This window comes from Rhincodon typus, chromosome 23 (genome assembly GCF_021869965.1).
Source record: "Rhincodon typus isolate 14 chromosome 23, sRhiTyp1.1, whole genome shotgun sequence".
In the NCBI taxonomy this organism is placed as follows: domain Eukaryota; kingdom Metazoa; phylum Chordata; class Chondrichthyes; order Orectolobiformes; family Rhincodontidae; genus Rhincodon; species Rhincodon typus.
In genome coordinates this window covers 16,277,749-16,294,077 of record NC_063354.1, presented here as the reverse complement: position 1 = coordinate 16,294,077, position 16,329 = coordinate 16,277,749, and the positions used below count along the sequence as shown (strand labels likewise).

At 37.2% G+C, this 16,329-nt stretch overlaps 1 protein-coding gene across 1 annotated transcript in view; it reads left to right on the top strand.

Annotated features, from left to right (window-relative positions):
• sirt7 (sirtuin 7) overlaps positions 1–15,236 on the top strand; it is a 29,705-nt gene extending 14,469 nt beyond the window's left edge. Inside the window, exons 6-10 of the mRNA XM_048611103.1 lie at positions 2,796–2,894; positions 5,748–5,984; positions 8,142–8,222; positions 10,059–10,165; positions 11,811–15,236. Of these exons, the coding sequence (XP_048467060.1) occupies positions 2,796–2,894; positions 5,748–5,984; positions 8,142–8,222; positions 10,059–10,165; positions 11,811–11,979 (693 nt within the window). The 3' untranslated portion in view covers positions 11,980–15,236. The remainder of the gene's footprint in view (positions 1–2,795; positions 2,895–5,747; positions 5,985–8,141; positions 8,223–10,058; positions 10,166–11,810) is intronic.
• Positions 15,237–16,329: the final 1,093 nt, after the last annotated feature.

Below are 16,329 nucleotides of genomic sequence, written 5' to 3'. Positions count from 1 at the left end.
AACCATTTCTGATGAAGGGTCTAGGCCCGAAACATCAGCCTTCCTGCTCCTATGATGCTGCTTGGCCTGCTGTGTTCATCCAACTCTACACCTTGTTATCTCAGATTTTCCAGCATCTGCAGTTCCTGCTATCTCTGATACATTTTAAGTTAGCTTGCTTCTTTTGCTCATTCATAGGATATGGGCATCACTAGCAAAGCTAGCATTTATTGCTCAACACTAACTGACAACGAGAGCATGGTGACCTATCTTTGACAACTGAGTGGCTTACTAACCTATCCCAGGAGGGGTTAATCTTCAACTACATTCCAGTCTGAAGTACTTGCCTTTGCTAAAGGACATCAGTAAACAAAGTGGGCTTTTCAGCAACAAAAACAGAAATCACTGGAGAGACTCAGGCTGGCAGAATCTAGCATTCTGTTGAAGATTTGCCAGACTTGAAATGTTAACTCTGCTTTCTCCCTAACGATGCAGCCAGACATGCTGAGTTTCTTCAGCAATTTCTGTTTTGGTTCAGATCTCCAAATCTGCATTTCTTTGTTTTAGTTTAGGGCTTTTCAGCAGTCTGGTAGTTCATGGTCATCATTACTGATCTAGTTTTTTTTTATTCCAAACCTTTTTAATTAACTAGTTTTGAATTCATTAGTCCAGACCTCCAAATTTCTAGTTTAGTAACAACCATTATTTTACCATTCCAAGTGCTTCCACTCTTTGTTCCCAACAAAATAAATTACTCCAGACTTCTTAAAACTTTAAGTTGTGTTCGCCATTTGTCCATTTCACCAGTATGTCTTTCTGAATTCATTTGCAACCCTCCATCAATTATTAGTACATTTCCTTGCTTTGTGTCTTCCCTGAAACTTTCAGATTTTGTTCAGTACAGCATTCCTAAGTTCAGGTCATTGATACATATTCAAAAGAAGATTGATTCCAACACTGACCTTGAGAGGGCACCACTGCATACTTCCTGGCAGTTTGAAAAATAACCATGTGCCACTAATCTTTGTTTTCTGATCCTGAGCCATTTTTCCTGTCCCCTCAGCCATCTACCCCTTTATTTATCTGAAAACCCATTTGCACAACCTGTCCCTATTTTTACTATAGAACTTGGTCACATTAGTCAATATTGTTTTTGCTATCTTGCTCAGCCAATTTCTTCTTTCCTTAATGTAAGACAGATGTTCAAACTGAGTCTGTAGTTGACATGCAGCCTCCATGCTCTGTCAATCAGCTCTACAAGCCCTGTTAATTCAGTGAAATGCGCACTTTTTACTCATTGACCTAGACCTACAAGCATAGGTCAGACCAGAGGTTTGGAGTGGGCTATTTGCACTTCTTTATCCCAAATCAAAGCAACAAAATTCGCTTGTACACGCAGGTTGGTATTAGATGCAATTTAATGGATACTGTCTTGTATATCTATGCTGTCGTAGAGAAAATCATTTGGGAACCCTTTTGTAAATATTTGCATATCATTTTAATAATCATGAATTCTTGCAGGCGCCATGGAAAAAAAGTGTTTTCTGAAATTAAATTCTCAATAAAAAACTGACTTGTGTAGAATAAATGTCAGCAAGTTTTTAATTCTTTCACTATGGAAAACCCTAATCATTTGTGTGTTCAGGGACAACTCTGGATGAAATTCAAATAATGCAATTAAAATTCCCTTGAGCCCACTGTAAAACTTTCCTTGCTGGCATATGTAGAACTAGAACAGAATAAAGAAACTTCCTCAAATATAGCTGGACAGAAATCAAATACACCAAAATTTCTGTGCTGAAAATATAAAAACATGAGACAACCATGTTGACCAGCTGAGATTAACACTGAAATAGGAATTAGATGACTTAAAATAAACACGCCCCTTTCTGGCCAATAATTAGTGTCAAAATGTTGGTGAAGACTTAACAGTAGGTATTGAAAATTGCAAATGTTAAACTAGTAAGCCCTTGGTTTCATGGATTCGACAATTGTTAAATCCTTAATTTTCAATGCACAGAATTTCAGTAATGTGTCATACAGTTTAGGCTTTTCCTTCCCTTTTCTTTTGCAAGAAAGCCATTAACTATAAAACATTTAATGGAGCCATGTAAAATAATGCCTTTGTGGAAAGGCGCAACTATGGACTTCTGTATGATTGTCCCATTTATCCCTGTTTATTAGCTTAGCAGTTGAGTTCTTGATCACTGCTAATGCGCATTGTTAATCTTGCTATGATCTACAGTCCCTTTCTTTCAACATAGCTCCTTTTTAATTCAGTAAAGAACAGTTAATTATAATTGTAGTTTAACTGCATCATTAAAATTAATTGGCTCTGTGGTGTAATATTCACTTCCTCACGGGATAAAATGACTCCTTAATGCCAAAAGTTTCCAAAGGAAAAATTTTCTGCTTTTTCTCAGTTAAATTGCTATTTTGTATTTGCAGTGCTTTTAGTTTACTAAATCACTGTTCCCTCTCTTTTTGACAAGGTAGAAATTGTTTTGTGAACTCAAATCCAACTGAAGGAAGGGATGTGTATAAGACAATGGTTCATTATCCTCCTCATCTGTGCCATCTCTATCTTTGGGAAATCCTGAGATATAGTTGAGGGGAAACGTCTCTTGGGTCACTAGTCACTGTAAAGCAATTGGTTACATCTGCCTTTTACAAATTGATTTTTTTTATTAAAATATGAAGAACTCGGGTTAGCATTTGACTTTGTGCCTTTCGCGAGGCTTTTCATGGCCATATCAGAACGTAGAGAATTCAAAAACCCAGCTTTAGAAGTATCCTTGTTATATTTCTCCCTCCAGGTGCGCCACGTAGTGTCTCAGAATTGTGATGGATTACATTTACGTAGCAGTTTACCCCGGAAGGCACTTTCTGAGCTACATGGAAATATGTACATAGAGGTAAGATGATTGAGAAGCTGGCACATAGCATGAGTATGTTATACCAATATTAATCTCATTATTGGGACATCAGGATGCACCCATAATTTATCATGTGAACCTGTCTGACAATTTGCTTGTCTTTTGTCACTTAAAGATAGTTGGTAATGTCACACACTAATTGTGTTTGTTTCTCTTTTTGTAACCATGTTTAGATGTTTTAAAATTAAAATATCTTACAACAATGTCTTTGTAATTTCTTTTTCAATCAAGATTTTCCTTCTCCTGAGCACATTACCTCTGTACTGTTACGATTCATACATAAATAATGACCACTTGACGGAGCAGTACAAGATGGCCTGTAAGCCTGTGACAACACTGCAGTAAGGAATCAAAATGGGAAAAATGAGTAGAATTATCTTTTTCCCAAAATATATATTTGCCCATTGTTCATCTCTATATACTCCCAATAAAGTTTCTGAATGGATACTAAGGCAGATTTTTGCATTTGTAACCCAAGACCTGAAGCCAGTTGTTGTGCTGTAATTGATGTGATTGAGATCAAATAATTGAGCAAACTGGCAGTGAACTCAGGTCCTTTCTGATCTATATAGCTCAGCTATTTACTGATATGCATGATTTTTGCCTTTGAGGCACAATTAAAATACTGCAGTGTATAAGTTTGAAATATTCTGCCTTCCTTATTTTGTTTGCTCTTTTTCTCAGAAGAGGAAATTACAGGCAAAAATGTCCTGGGCGTAACTCAAAGAACAATGCAAGAAAAGATTCATAACTCTGAGTTGTACAATTGACTCAACCACCTACAGTTTCTAACATCAAGAGTTTTCCACATAGCAAACACCAATTAAGAAGGCTGTAGCTTTGTGAAGGTGAAAACTGAGACACTGTGGTTGTTAATTTTTTAAAGACTTTAGTAGAATGGCTGTGGAGGAGCTGTTTCCTCTTGTGAATGAACACAGAACGGAGGGATACATACATAGCCAGATTAAATTGATTTAGGAGGAAATCCTTTGCAAATAGGATGAGTATAGTGTTGAATTCATGTGACATGGAAAGGTTGAGACAAATAGCTTTACAATGCAGTAACACATTTAAGGAGGGACTTAATTCATAGTGGAAAAGGAAAAGAAGAATATTAACTGCAACGTGTAAGGAAGCTTTTATGGTGGATAAATACTGGTTTAGTCTGTTGGGCTGGATGGGTCTTTCCTTGCTGGAGGTTTCTACATATTAGAAGTGCACTGTTTTTTTGATTTATGAAAATAAAAAGTTAGTGTAAAATTAATAGAGAGATGCTACAACGGCCAACATTTTTGCCAGGGAGGGCTATCAATCATGTTTCAAGAAACATAAAATAATGGAATGGTAAGTGGCGAAGTCTGATGAATAGTTATTAAGACATGACTCTGACCATTGAATTGAATTAGCTTTATTGTTACTTACGTGAGTATAGTGAAAAATTTTCAAGTTGCTGCTTAATGGCACTATCTTAGATACAAGGGTACCTAGGTACAGAATCTTAACTTGCACTCCTCACTAAGGTTTTCTCACAACTGTCTATCATTTTATGAATTAGTGGCCAGATTCTTTTAAGAGCTGTGGGCTGTAAAATTAAAATGGCTCTCAGATGAACATACAAATTAGAGCAAAAGAGGGCTGTTCAGCTCATTAAAAGTGCTCTTCTATTCAACTGTTGGTGTTCCAATATCCCATATTCCCACTTGTCCCCAGTAATGTTTGATTCCCTTGCCTAACAAGAATTTACCTACTTCCAAGTTATAAATATTCAATGACCCCCACCTGCACCTCCTCCTGAGCCACAGGGTTAGAAGTTGCACGTTTCTCTGAGGGGTAAAATATTCCCCTCATTTCTGTCCTAAAAGGACAGTTACTACTTTAAAAACAGTGTCCCCTTCTTCCCTAAGATTAAACGTCCTGTTCACATCCATCTTGTGAAGACAATTCAAGACCTTTTAAACTTCAATCAAATCATCCCTTGCTCTTCTAAACTCTAGTGAAAACAAACCCAGCCTATTGAATCTTTCCTCATAAGACAATTCACTCCCTCCAGGTAACAATGCAGTGAACCATCTCTGAATCACCGTCAGTGCATTTACATCTTTCCCTAAATTAGGAGAACAAAACTGTATACATTCTTTGTTCTGTGGTCTCACCAATGCCCTGTATAAATAAAGCATAACATCCTTACTTTTATATTCCAGTACTCTCATCATAAAGGCGACCGTCCCATTAGCCTCCCTGATTAATACGCAGCTAGGTACAGCATGTAATCCTTTTTAACTTGTGCACTAGGACATCTAGATCTGTCTACACCACAGAATTTTGCAATCATTCTCCATTTTAGTCATACTGTGCTCTTTTATTCTTCCTGCCAAAGTGAACTTCCCATTTTCCCACATTACGCTCCTATCTGCAAGATTTGTGCCTATTCACTTTAACTGTATTTGTCTGCATCCTCCTTATGTTGCATCAGCAACAAATGTTCCTACCAATCTTTGTGTAATTTGCAAACTTAGACTCCATGCCTTCAGTACCCTCATCTATATTATTAATGTAACATTGTAAAAAATTGAGGGCCCAGCACAGACCTCTGTGGGACTCCATTTGTCAGACCTGCTAATCAGAAACTGATCCATTTATACATAACTGTATCTTCTACTAACCTGCCAATTTGTATCTCTGCTACTGTGTCACCGCTGTACCTGGACGTCTGCCTTGCATGCACTTTGTTAGCTTCTCATTATGTTTAGTTTCTATACTCCCTGATATAATTACAGACACTATTGATTACTGTTAACATTTCTCTTGATTATGGTGATGTGGTTTTCGCAGGTATGCACATATTGCTCTCCTAACAGAGAATATATTCGTCTATTTGATGTCACGGAACGCACATCACTGCACAAACACAATACTGGAAGAAAGTGCCACAAATGTAACGGTGAGCTGCGAGACACAATTGTGCACTTTGGGGAAAAGGGAACACTGGAGCAGCCACTCAATTGGAAAGGAGCAGCTGAAGCAGCCAAGAAAGCTGATGTCATCATTTGTCTCGGATCCAGTTTAAAGGTTAAACAATGTTTCCCAGAAACTTCCTTTGTCACTTCAGATAATGAATGGACTTTGAGTTGTATTTGAAATAGTCATGCCACACCTTGTACATTTTTGTGTAAATAAGAATTTCTAGCAACTTTTATGTAGGCTAGAGAAGATAAGTAAAAATTTAAAAAAGGATTATAGAATCCATAGTAATCTCCATATGTCAAAATTATTTGGCTTTTAAAATAATAATGAACAAATACCACATTAAAAGATTTAACTCTTCGGGAGCAGTAGCTTTCATAATTTCATAATTTTTTTTCTTTATTCATGGGATGAGGGCATCATTGACTAGGCATTTATTGCGCATCCCTAATTGTCTAGAGGGCAGTTAAGAGTCAACCACATTGCTGTGGGTCTGTAGCCAAGACCAGGTAATGATGGCAGTTTCCTTCCCTAAAGGACATTAGTGAACCAGATGGGTATTTCTGGCAATTGACAATGGATTAAGCATTGTCATTAGACTCTTTAAATCCAGATTTTTTAAAAAATTGACTTCAAATTCCACCATCTGCTATGGTGGGATTCGAACCTAGATCTCCAGGATGTCACATGGATCTCTAGATTAACAGTACAGTAATAATGCCACTAGACCATCACCTCCCCTAAACTCCATTGGTTATAATAGTCCAAAATTCCGTGGATGCGGGAACGGTTCCAGTGGATTGGAGATATGCCAGTATAACCATCCTTATTCAAAAAGGGATGGAAGCATAAAGTAGGAAACCCCAGACCAGTTAGTTTAACATGCCATTGGGAAATTGTGAGAATCCATCTATAAGGGAGAAATAACAGGACATTTGGAAAGTCAAAATGCAATTTGTCACAGACAGCATGGTTTTGTGAAGGCTAAATCATGTTTGATTAATTTGCTGGAATTTTTCAAAGATGTAACATGAAATTTGGGTAGTGGGGATCCTGTAGACATGATTTATTTGGACTTTGAGAAGGCATTTGTACAATGCTGCACAAAAGGTGAATACACATGGTAAGTTTACATATCGCTTAAGGGTAATTTATCAGCTTGAGTAGAGGATTGGCTAATCATCAGAAAGCAAAAAGTCTGGATAAATGGGTCTTTTTCCAGTTGGCAAGATGCAAGTAGTGGGGTGCGTAGGGTTTGATTCTTGGCCCCCAACTATTTGCAATGTGTATTAACAGACTTGGCTGTGATAGAAAGTACTAAAGCCAAACTTGCAGATGACCCTAAAATAGGTAGGAAAATAAGATGTATTAAACAAATAATTTTACACATGGATATGGATAAGTTGGGTGAATGGGCCAAAATTTGGCTGATGTCCAATGTTGATAAGTGTGAGGTTATCCATTTTGGTCAGCGGAATAGAAAACAAATTCAAATGTAGAGAAGCTTCAGAGTGCTTTGGTGCAGAGGGATCTGGGTGTCCTTGTGCATGTGGATTGCAGAAAGTTGATATGCAGTTACAGCAGCTAATAAGGCAAATAAATGTTGGCATTTATTGCTAAAGGAATAGAGACTAAAGGTGAGAAAGTATTGCTGAAACTTTAAAAGGCATTAGTGAGACTACAGCTGGAATATTGCATACAATTTTGGTTCCCTTACTTCAGGAATGGAATTGCATTGAAGATAGCTATCACTGCAAAGAATTGCTTATGTGCCCTTATTTTTGGCACTACCCATTTCCAGATTAGACTGATTGCAGCTTGTAACTTTTTATTTTGTTTCAACAGTATGCTCAACAAGAATGAGAATAGTGCTATGTACTATACCATGTTTCATGCTTCAACACTGCCTTTCCTTGTGGTTCTTGCGGACACCAACTTCCAGCGTACACAAACCCTCCAAGTGAAGGCAATGCTAGACATCAAATATAATACTCTTCTAGTGTTTTGGTTCAACAATGTGATTGAGAAGAACAGATACATTGGTGTCTGCTGAGCACATTTGGATTTTGGCAGATAAGGCATACTGCCGATCACAATGCTGACTCCTGTTGTTTGAAATTGCTTCTTTGTTAGAGAAATACCTTCACATTTCTGTTATGTCCAATCTGAATATTATGCCTAAAATCTGCATTAAAATGTGAGCAAGTTCTATCAAGCTATTTTTTTTTTGTTGTTTTGAAAAATACACTTTCCTTATTACAGGTTCTTAAAAAATATGCATGTCTTTGGTGCATGAGCAGGGTACCTCATAAAAGGCCAAAGTTGTACATAGTAAATCTACAGGTAAGCACTAGTTTATTCATTCTTGTGATTTAGAGCTGTCTGCGTAAAGTGGATTTTGATTACATTGGTGTGGAACTGGTCTCACTTATCAAACCAGATGAGAACAACAGGTTTTCAACCCTATTAAAAAATGTTAGCAAACCAAAGCTTTGATTTTTTTTTTTTTTTTTTTTGTTTACCAAAACCAGTTTTTTTAATTTCTGACTCACTTTGAGGATTGAATTCAGTTTTAACAGTCATGGAGGGATTTGTACAATCATTTTGTGTACAATAAATCTGGAAGTCTTGTGCTACTGGCTAAGTAGTTCAATGAACCATATCCTACACAAACACAAAAGCTAAATACTGTGGATGCTGCCAATACTTAGCAAGTCTGTCAGCATCAGTTAATATTAGCAGAAGCAAAATTAACATTTCTGGTCTTCAGTAATTCGTCAGATTTCGAAATCAGCCGCAGAAATTAAATGATCACTCTGCTTCTCTCTACAGATGCTACTAGACCTGCTGAGTGTTTTCAGCATTTTCTGTTTGTGTCATATCCTACTCTCTATGACGCAGTATTATCTCCTTTTCTCTAAATGCCTGTTAAATTAGTTGAGTTAGTGATTTCAAAATTTGATCTTTCAAAAACAGGCTTGTGTAATAATGTCTTTGTTTTTAAGACTGATTGATTATATGCTGACTTCCATAGCTAAAATTGTAAATTTAGCTACCTCAGGTCATGCAAGTGAAATTAATCCATTCAGTAATAAATTACATGATCTGTTGGCATTTTATTAATGTGTTGTAATGTCAACTCTATGGCCTAAGAATTAGTTCAGATTTTGACTTTAATTCATGGTGAATCTAATATCCTTTTAAAGATGGTGTTTTTTTTTTTGTGTTGAGGTGAAATAAAATTCTGTGGCTTGTGAGAAAGAAGTGAGCTTTGTGATTGATCTTCCTTTGTGTAAATTAAGTATAGTAACTTAAAACAGTAGAGTATATTTATGTTTGAATCCACTCTGTTTTGTTTGTACACCAGCAAAATTAATTTTGTTGATTTATGTTTGAATGCTTTTACCACTTCCAAATTGGCATGCACAGTTGTACTAATTGTGTACTAATCTTTGTGCGCAAAGCTTTATCCTTGATTTGGCCCTGTACATCGCCCTTCATTGTGCCTTTGGACTGAGTGTCTGGCATTGTGTTGTGGATGAGTCAGGACATCAGTAAGACTGAAACCATTGTACTCATTTTGAGCTGTAATCTTAAGGCCTGATTTCCCCAATTTTTAACTATCTTGAATGCCCATTTGTCCTAAATTAAATGATCTGTAAGTTTCTGCCCTGCTGTGCTGAGGTGAATTTCAAATCCTGCATCCCTTACCAAAATCTTTTGTCATTATCTGCTTCCTCATACACTCTTACTTTGACTCCAGTGGCTTCCATCTCTTTGTATCCATTTCAAAATCTTCACAATCTTCTACAGTCCTGCTCATTTCTTTGTAATCTTTTGAGATCCTATGCCTAAGTCTAAGGTTGTGCTTCCCATTCTTCCAACTCTGGTCCACTGCATGTTGCGATCGCCATCTATTTGATCTTTGGTAACAGTGTCATTCGCTGCTTTCCACCTTGCCTACTCACTTCCCAGTACCATACTCCAGATATTCCTTCTAAAATTATTTGCCTTGCTCTGTCTTATTTCTTTATCAAACAGCGCCATTTTTTGCCTTCATAATGTTTTCCTATTTCATCCAGGCCGATTAACTTTGAAGCATCTTTAGACGTTTTTCCATTTTAAAGACAGTAAATCAGTGTAAGTTGTAATTTGTTATGCTTTCCTTTTCTTTAACAGTGGACACCAAAGGATGATATTGCTACACTGAAGATCCATGCAAAATGTGATGATGTCATGCGATTGCTATTGAAAGAACTTTGTCTTGAAATTCCACATTATGACAGGTATCAGGTATTTCATCTTGATGCTTCTCTCGTCCTTCTTTTGCCTCTTTCTCCATTTTAAAGTTTTCCACCAATTTCCATGAACACTCCCTCAACAAAAGTCTTTATCCTCCTTATTGAATCAATCGCAGCTAAAGCCATCTCAAATCACTTCCACATCTCCCTCGCTTCTCACACAACCATTTTTGAACACTGTTTACCTTTTGCTTTCTCTGGAATAATCCCTTCATCTAAGTAACTTAGAACTACACATTCAGGCCCTTAACTGCTGAGTCTTGGTCCAACACTTAGCATAAACCTCTGTAGCTATCCATCCAGTCAACCAATATATAACCTTCACCTTTTAATGCCTTTTGTACTTGCTCCTACCCTTATGTTCCCAAAACCCCCTCAATTTCCTTCCATCAATTCTTTCCATTTATTGCCTGCAATCACATTAATCGGGACAAGATCTTGCTCTCCCCTGCAAAAATGATTAATTCGCAGATTAGAAATGTGAGAATCTCGCCAATATGCTTAAGACCATCTGTTCACTACCTTTTACCATGTCTATCACTTTTTTCATCAAGCCAGACCTTCTCCGACTGTCTTTCTCTAGTTTCTTTACCACTACTTGTGTCCACTTGTTGCAAGGTTAATCTCCTATTCTCTTGAGTCCATTCACATTATATTGCTGATGACCTAACCTCATTTCTAGCATTTACACTATATATGGATCCTGTTTCTAATGTCCTGTTGACCTTCATCCTTTCAAAATCAACACCATCACCCTTAATTGTAACTGAAAGCCTCCACTCAATACCTGTGTCTTTGGAAACAAACTTTGGATTTCCAACCAGATTTTCTTCTCCAAAATTCTTCAGCTTAATCAATGACCATCTTCCTTGCAACTCCATGTCTGATTTGTTCCAAGCTGTATTGGCCACATTTCTAACTAGTCATTTCTCTATACCCTTTGATAATCAACCAAATTATCTTCCTCCAAAACCTTTTACTCCACTACACTCCATCAAGCTGAATGAAACTATCCTTACTTGGTTCAACTCCTACCTACTGAGTTGTAAATAGAGTTTAACTAGCAATGGGTTCCGTCTCCGCAATAGAATTCCCAAGGGTTTATTTTTGGCTTCCACATCATCATCCTTGAATTATGCTGCTTGGTGATATCTTCCAACAGTATGGATTAATTTTGCATATAAATACTACCAACCCTCGGCTCTATCAATATTCTTTTATCTGTATCTCCGTACCCTTCTCAGCCACTGTTTCTGGTTAAAGCGGACTCTTTTCAATCTCTCCATGTTTGAGTTTGTCGCATCTGCTTCATCTCCTTTGCATCAGCCACATTTTTGACTGAAACCCTCATCCATGCCTTTTAGGGAAAGGGAATTCAAGTGGAAAGGCTAAATTTGATTGTTTGTGGGAACAATCTCCCCTGCTTGAAGTCAGCTAAACTCTACAGATTAGAAAGTTAACATAGAATTGAGCATTATAATCCATTTGCACTCAGTCTTTACTAGTTGAACTATCAAGGAACAGATGATTTTTATAATGTTGGTGAATTGTAGCTGCTGAGAATAAATTACAAAAGCTTTATCCATTAATATCTCAATGATTTTCACTGCAATGCCTGATTTTCTTCAAGGTCCAAAGATCCAATTTTCAGTCTAGCTACTCAGCTAAGACCGGGGGAAGAAGACAGTCATAATCGTAAATTACTAACCAAGGAGAGTCCAGGAGGGGTAGCTTCTACTGTCTGTGGCGGTTGGTATGGAAAAGGTTGTGCCAAAGGCAGAAGGAAGAAAAAAATCTAAACTGGGAATGCTGATTGTCATTGATTTACATTTTTCTGATTTTTATTTTTCCGTCCTTCCCCATACAAACTCTGTTACATTGGGGAGGGAGCAGAGCAACTGGAAGATTTCTGCAAACCCTGATGCCAATACTGATTCAGGAGGCTGTGTGCTGCCTGCATGACTAGAAGTTCCTTGTTGCATATTAGGCTGGTCCAGAATGTCATATTTTCCCCATTGGTTTATGATTTGAATTAGTCACGTAATTAGAGGCCTTGGTGTACTACACTGTTGGACTACTAAATTTCAAGCACTTGAAACATGATGGGCAAATTGGTAGACCATAATGTGACATTTTGAGATTTGTCTGCTCAATGTTCAGAATAAAGTCCAGTAAAAATATTCCTGAGATAAATAACTTTAGTAGCATTTACACTGGGGAACAATTAATTGTCTTTGGCCAAGAGGCATTGATAGACAACCAACTAAGATCTGGGCCCACTCATAATCAGTGGCGAAAGTAACATCTTCCTGAAGCACCTTGTGTTTATTGCATTAAAGGAAGTGAAGCATTGTGTCTGATTAAAACAATTGATCTTTCATCCTCTATTTGCAGGAAAGTTTAATTTCAAGGCAAGGTTCTGGGTATACTTCATAAGTTCACTCTTCCCAAAAGTCCCTGCAATGCGAGCACAAGATAATGAAATAAGCAGTTAACAGCAGTTTTCCATTCACTCTGAAGTTGAAAATCGCTTTTGTTCAATGTCCAATAGAAGTGTTGGATCCAAGTGCGTAGCCAGTGAGATTTGTAAATAACTTTCCAGTGGACTCCACCCAGATTCCACCCCGAGAACCAGTGCAAATCAAATTCTTGCCAACGGAATGATGTCCGTGACATCAAACCTTGTCATCAAACACCAAAATGGTAGCTGTCTGCTGACAGCCCTTGTAAATGCATTCCCTTATGCCAAATTTCAATTTTTAAAGTAAATTTCAATTTGTCTGCAGATCAGCGTGTTTCTCAGCCACTTCCCATCTTAAGTAATGGCATCAAGCAGATAAAGCAGCAAACCTGTCTGTAGCTCTGGTGGTGCTCCAAACTTCTTATGCTCCTAACTGAAATTTTGAAAAAGTTAGAGAAACCACAGAAAATATAGCTTTGAATATATTTTGCACTAGGAGGTATTTCAATTTACAATACCATTTGTATGTCTTTGTTTACTTATTACATATTTTGACTACTTCTTGAAGAATTTTCAAAACCACCTCTTCAATACCAGGGATTTTTCTAAATTGGTTGCTTTTCTAGATTTACTATTCTTGTTTGTTGGAAACTTTTTAATGTGTTGTTTTACAGTTTATTATAATACTGCAAGCTAGACCAACCGATGGATTGATCTTGAAATGATCTCACTATTACCCACACACTTAATTGCTACTTATCAGGGAGATGGCTCTACCCCAATATAATCCTTGATATTTCTCTCTTCAGTTACCTAAAGTACCCAAATCACACTGGCTGCAAACAATATGGATTGTACTTATTCATACAGCCAAATTCTTAATGAGTAGAATTCTTAAAATAATACTAAATGTAAATAACACCCTCTAGGCATGGGTTGGGATGCAGGGAGTGTATAGTCCTTGGATAAATGTTCAAAAAATTCTACCAGTATACAATCTGTTGATAATTGGACCATGGTTCTGAATGTGCAAAGACAGGCTGTTTGGTGAAATAATTTATCTGTTCTAGGGTGAGATAACAGTTGTTGTAGATGTCCTGATATATATCCTAGGATGGCATGGTGCCTCAGTGGTTAACACTGCTGCCTCACTGGGCCAGAGACCTGTGTTTGATTCCACCCTTGGGCGACTGTCTGTGTGGAATTTTCACATTCTCCCCGTGTCTGCGCGGATTTCCTCTGGGTGCTCCGATTTCCTCCCACAGTCCAAAGATGTCCAGCTTAGGTGGATTGGCCGTGCTAAATTGCCCGTAGCGGCCAGGGTGTGCAGGCTAGGTGAATTAGCCAGGGGAAATGCAAGTTTACAGAGATGGGATAGAGGGTGGGTATGGGTGGGATGCTCTTCAGAGGTCAGTATGGTCTTGATGAGCCAAATGGCCTATTTCCACACGATAGAGATTCCATGATTCTGTGATAGAGGACAACGTGTGTTTGTCTGGAGACAGGTGTCATTAACTGAGTCTATTTCCAAAGGACTTTTTCTTCTCAGCCTTCTAGATCACAGAATGAATCAAGTGTTGTTTCAGGATCAATTCCTTAGCCATCGGACAGTGCTGAATCTTGTGGCTCGTTTTTAATACAACTTAAATCAGTTTTAACATCAAACCATGTAAGACAACTATAAAAACGGGTATTTTCTTTGTTTTTAGTTGTAAAACTGCTTGTGTGTTGATATCTTGACAAGTAATGAATGAATAAGGTGTCAGAGTTCTGAAAGAGAATGAATGGATTAAATGGTAAAACAAAAGCAAAATACTGGAAATGTGAAATAAAGCAGTGGATTCAATGTTGGTATCCTGACAGTAGGTGAATGCATTGAGTGTCAGTATCAGATTAAGTGACAGATTCCTGGCAGCAAGTGAGAAGAGAAAATGTGTATTTTGTCAAAAGATGCTGCTGTTTTATCTGATTTTTGAGTCTGGGATTTTTCTTTTCTCCTTAAGTTAAAACATTCTGCAGTCACTAAAATCATTCTTGCATCTAATAATGCTGAGTTAATTAAGCCCAATGATGACTTTTCAGGGTAAAGATTAGAAAAAACTGTTTTGACGATTTGTGAGCACAGGGCTTGGACTTATTATAATATTTTTAAACAATCCTGAATACTCTTATGCTTTCTTCCAAATATTCTTCATGTTTTGTAATGTTATGTGATTTAAACTTGAAATTGTTCAGGTTTCTAGAAACGTCAGCTTATGCTTTTAAACATGAAAAAGTGAGGTTCAAAAATGTGGTTGTAAATTTAACACCTGGGTTGTTCTCTACCTGTGTTACTGGTCATGTGATTGTCAGAGAATTACATTTTGGAGTGTTGTGTGCCTGTGAACACCCAAACAAAACTTGACATAATGGAATTACATAATGACATTTCACATTTCAGAAGCCAGAATTCATCTTCATAATACTGGAAAATTAATGGGCATTGAGTCACTAGTACGGAACAACCCATCTGTGATTGCACTTTATTTGATATAACTTGTCAATTGTATTACAACAGAGCTGTAATTATTTTTTAAATAAACAGTCCTAAATGGAGAGCCTGCATTTTTATTGATGTTATTTACTGATGTTATGACCAACAAAGAATCTACTCAATCTGTGGAATCTGTCCAATAATGATATTTGTATCTCTTTGCATACTGATGCGAATATTTTTCAGAGATAGTAGGTTTGATTAATTGCCCCTTAGAATGGGATTTTTTCATTACAAATTGAAAGAACTACAGAAGCTGTAAATTAGGATTAAAAACAGATGTTGCTGGAAAAGCTCAGCAGGTCTGGCAGCATCTGTGGATGGATTTGTTCATGTTGTGCTCTCTGACAAGGTTGACAGAGTTCTGAACAGGGATCAATGCTTTAGATTATTCCAATTAACAAATCACCATAACTAATAATTGACTGTAGCATTAAAGATGACAATGAATATTGACCTGTGTGTCAGTATAAGACTAAGATGTAGAACCATAGACAATGTAGTGATAGAAGATAAATTATTCATGCCAATCTAGATAAGACAAGATATTTATTGGAAAATGTTCTTTAGTTCTGGAATGTTAAATCATAGTAAATAGTTTGTACTGTAAGCAAGAAGCTTCGGGGAGAATAAACCATCTGGACTGAGAACCATTTGATCCCTTAAGCTTGCCGTTCTTGAGAACCTTGCACTATTGACTGTAATGAATTTTACTCGTTTGACTTTTGAGTGTAACTTGTTTTAAAGATGCAGCTTGATGATCTCCACCAGAAATCAAAGAAATTTGCTGCATAACTCTATCCTTTAGCTGTCAATTGTAAATGTCAACAGAGAAAGTTCGATCCCAAACTGGATGAATGCTCTGGAGACAGGAGTTCATATCTCACCTTGACAACTAGGGGGAATTTAAATTCAGTTAATAACTGCAATTAAAAAAACCTAGTTCACTAATATCCTACAGGAGGAAATTTGACATCCTTACCCAAATTGACTGCAGACCTATAACAATGCAATTGGTTCTTTCACCTCTTTCTGAAATGACCAAGCAAGCAACTCAGTTGCATGAAACTGCTAAAGAAAACATTGAATCAAAACAAAACCTAGCCATTGGAAATGGCAAAGGTGCAGCGTTTACAGTCAACCCTGTCTGTTCCT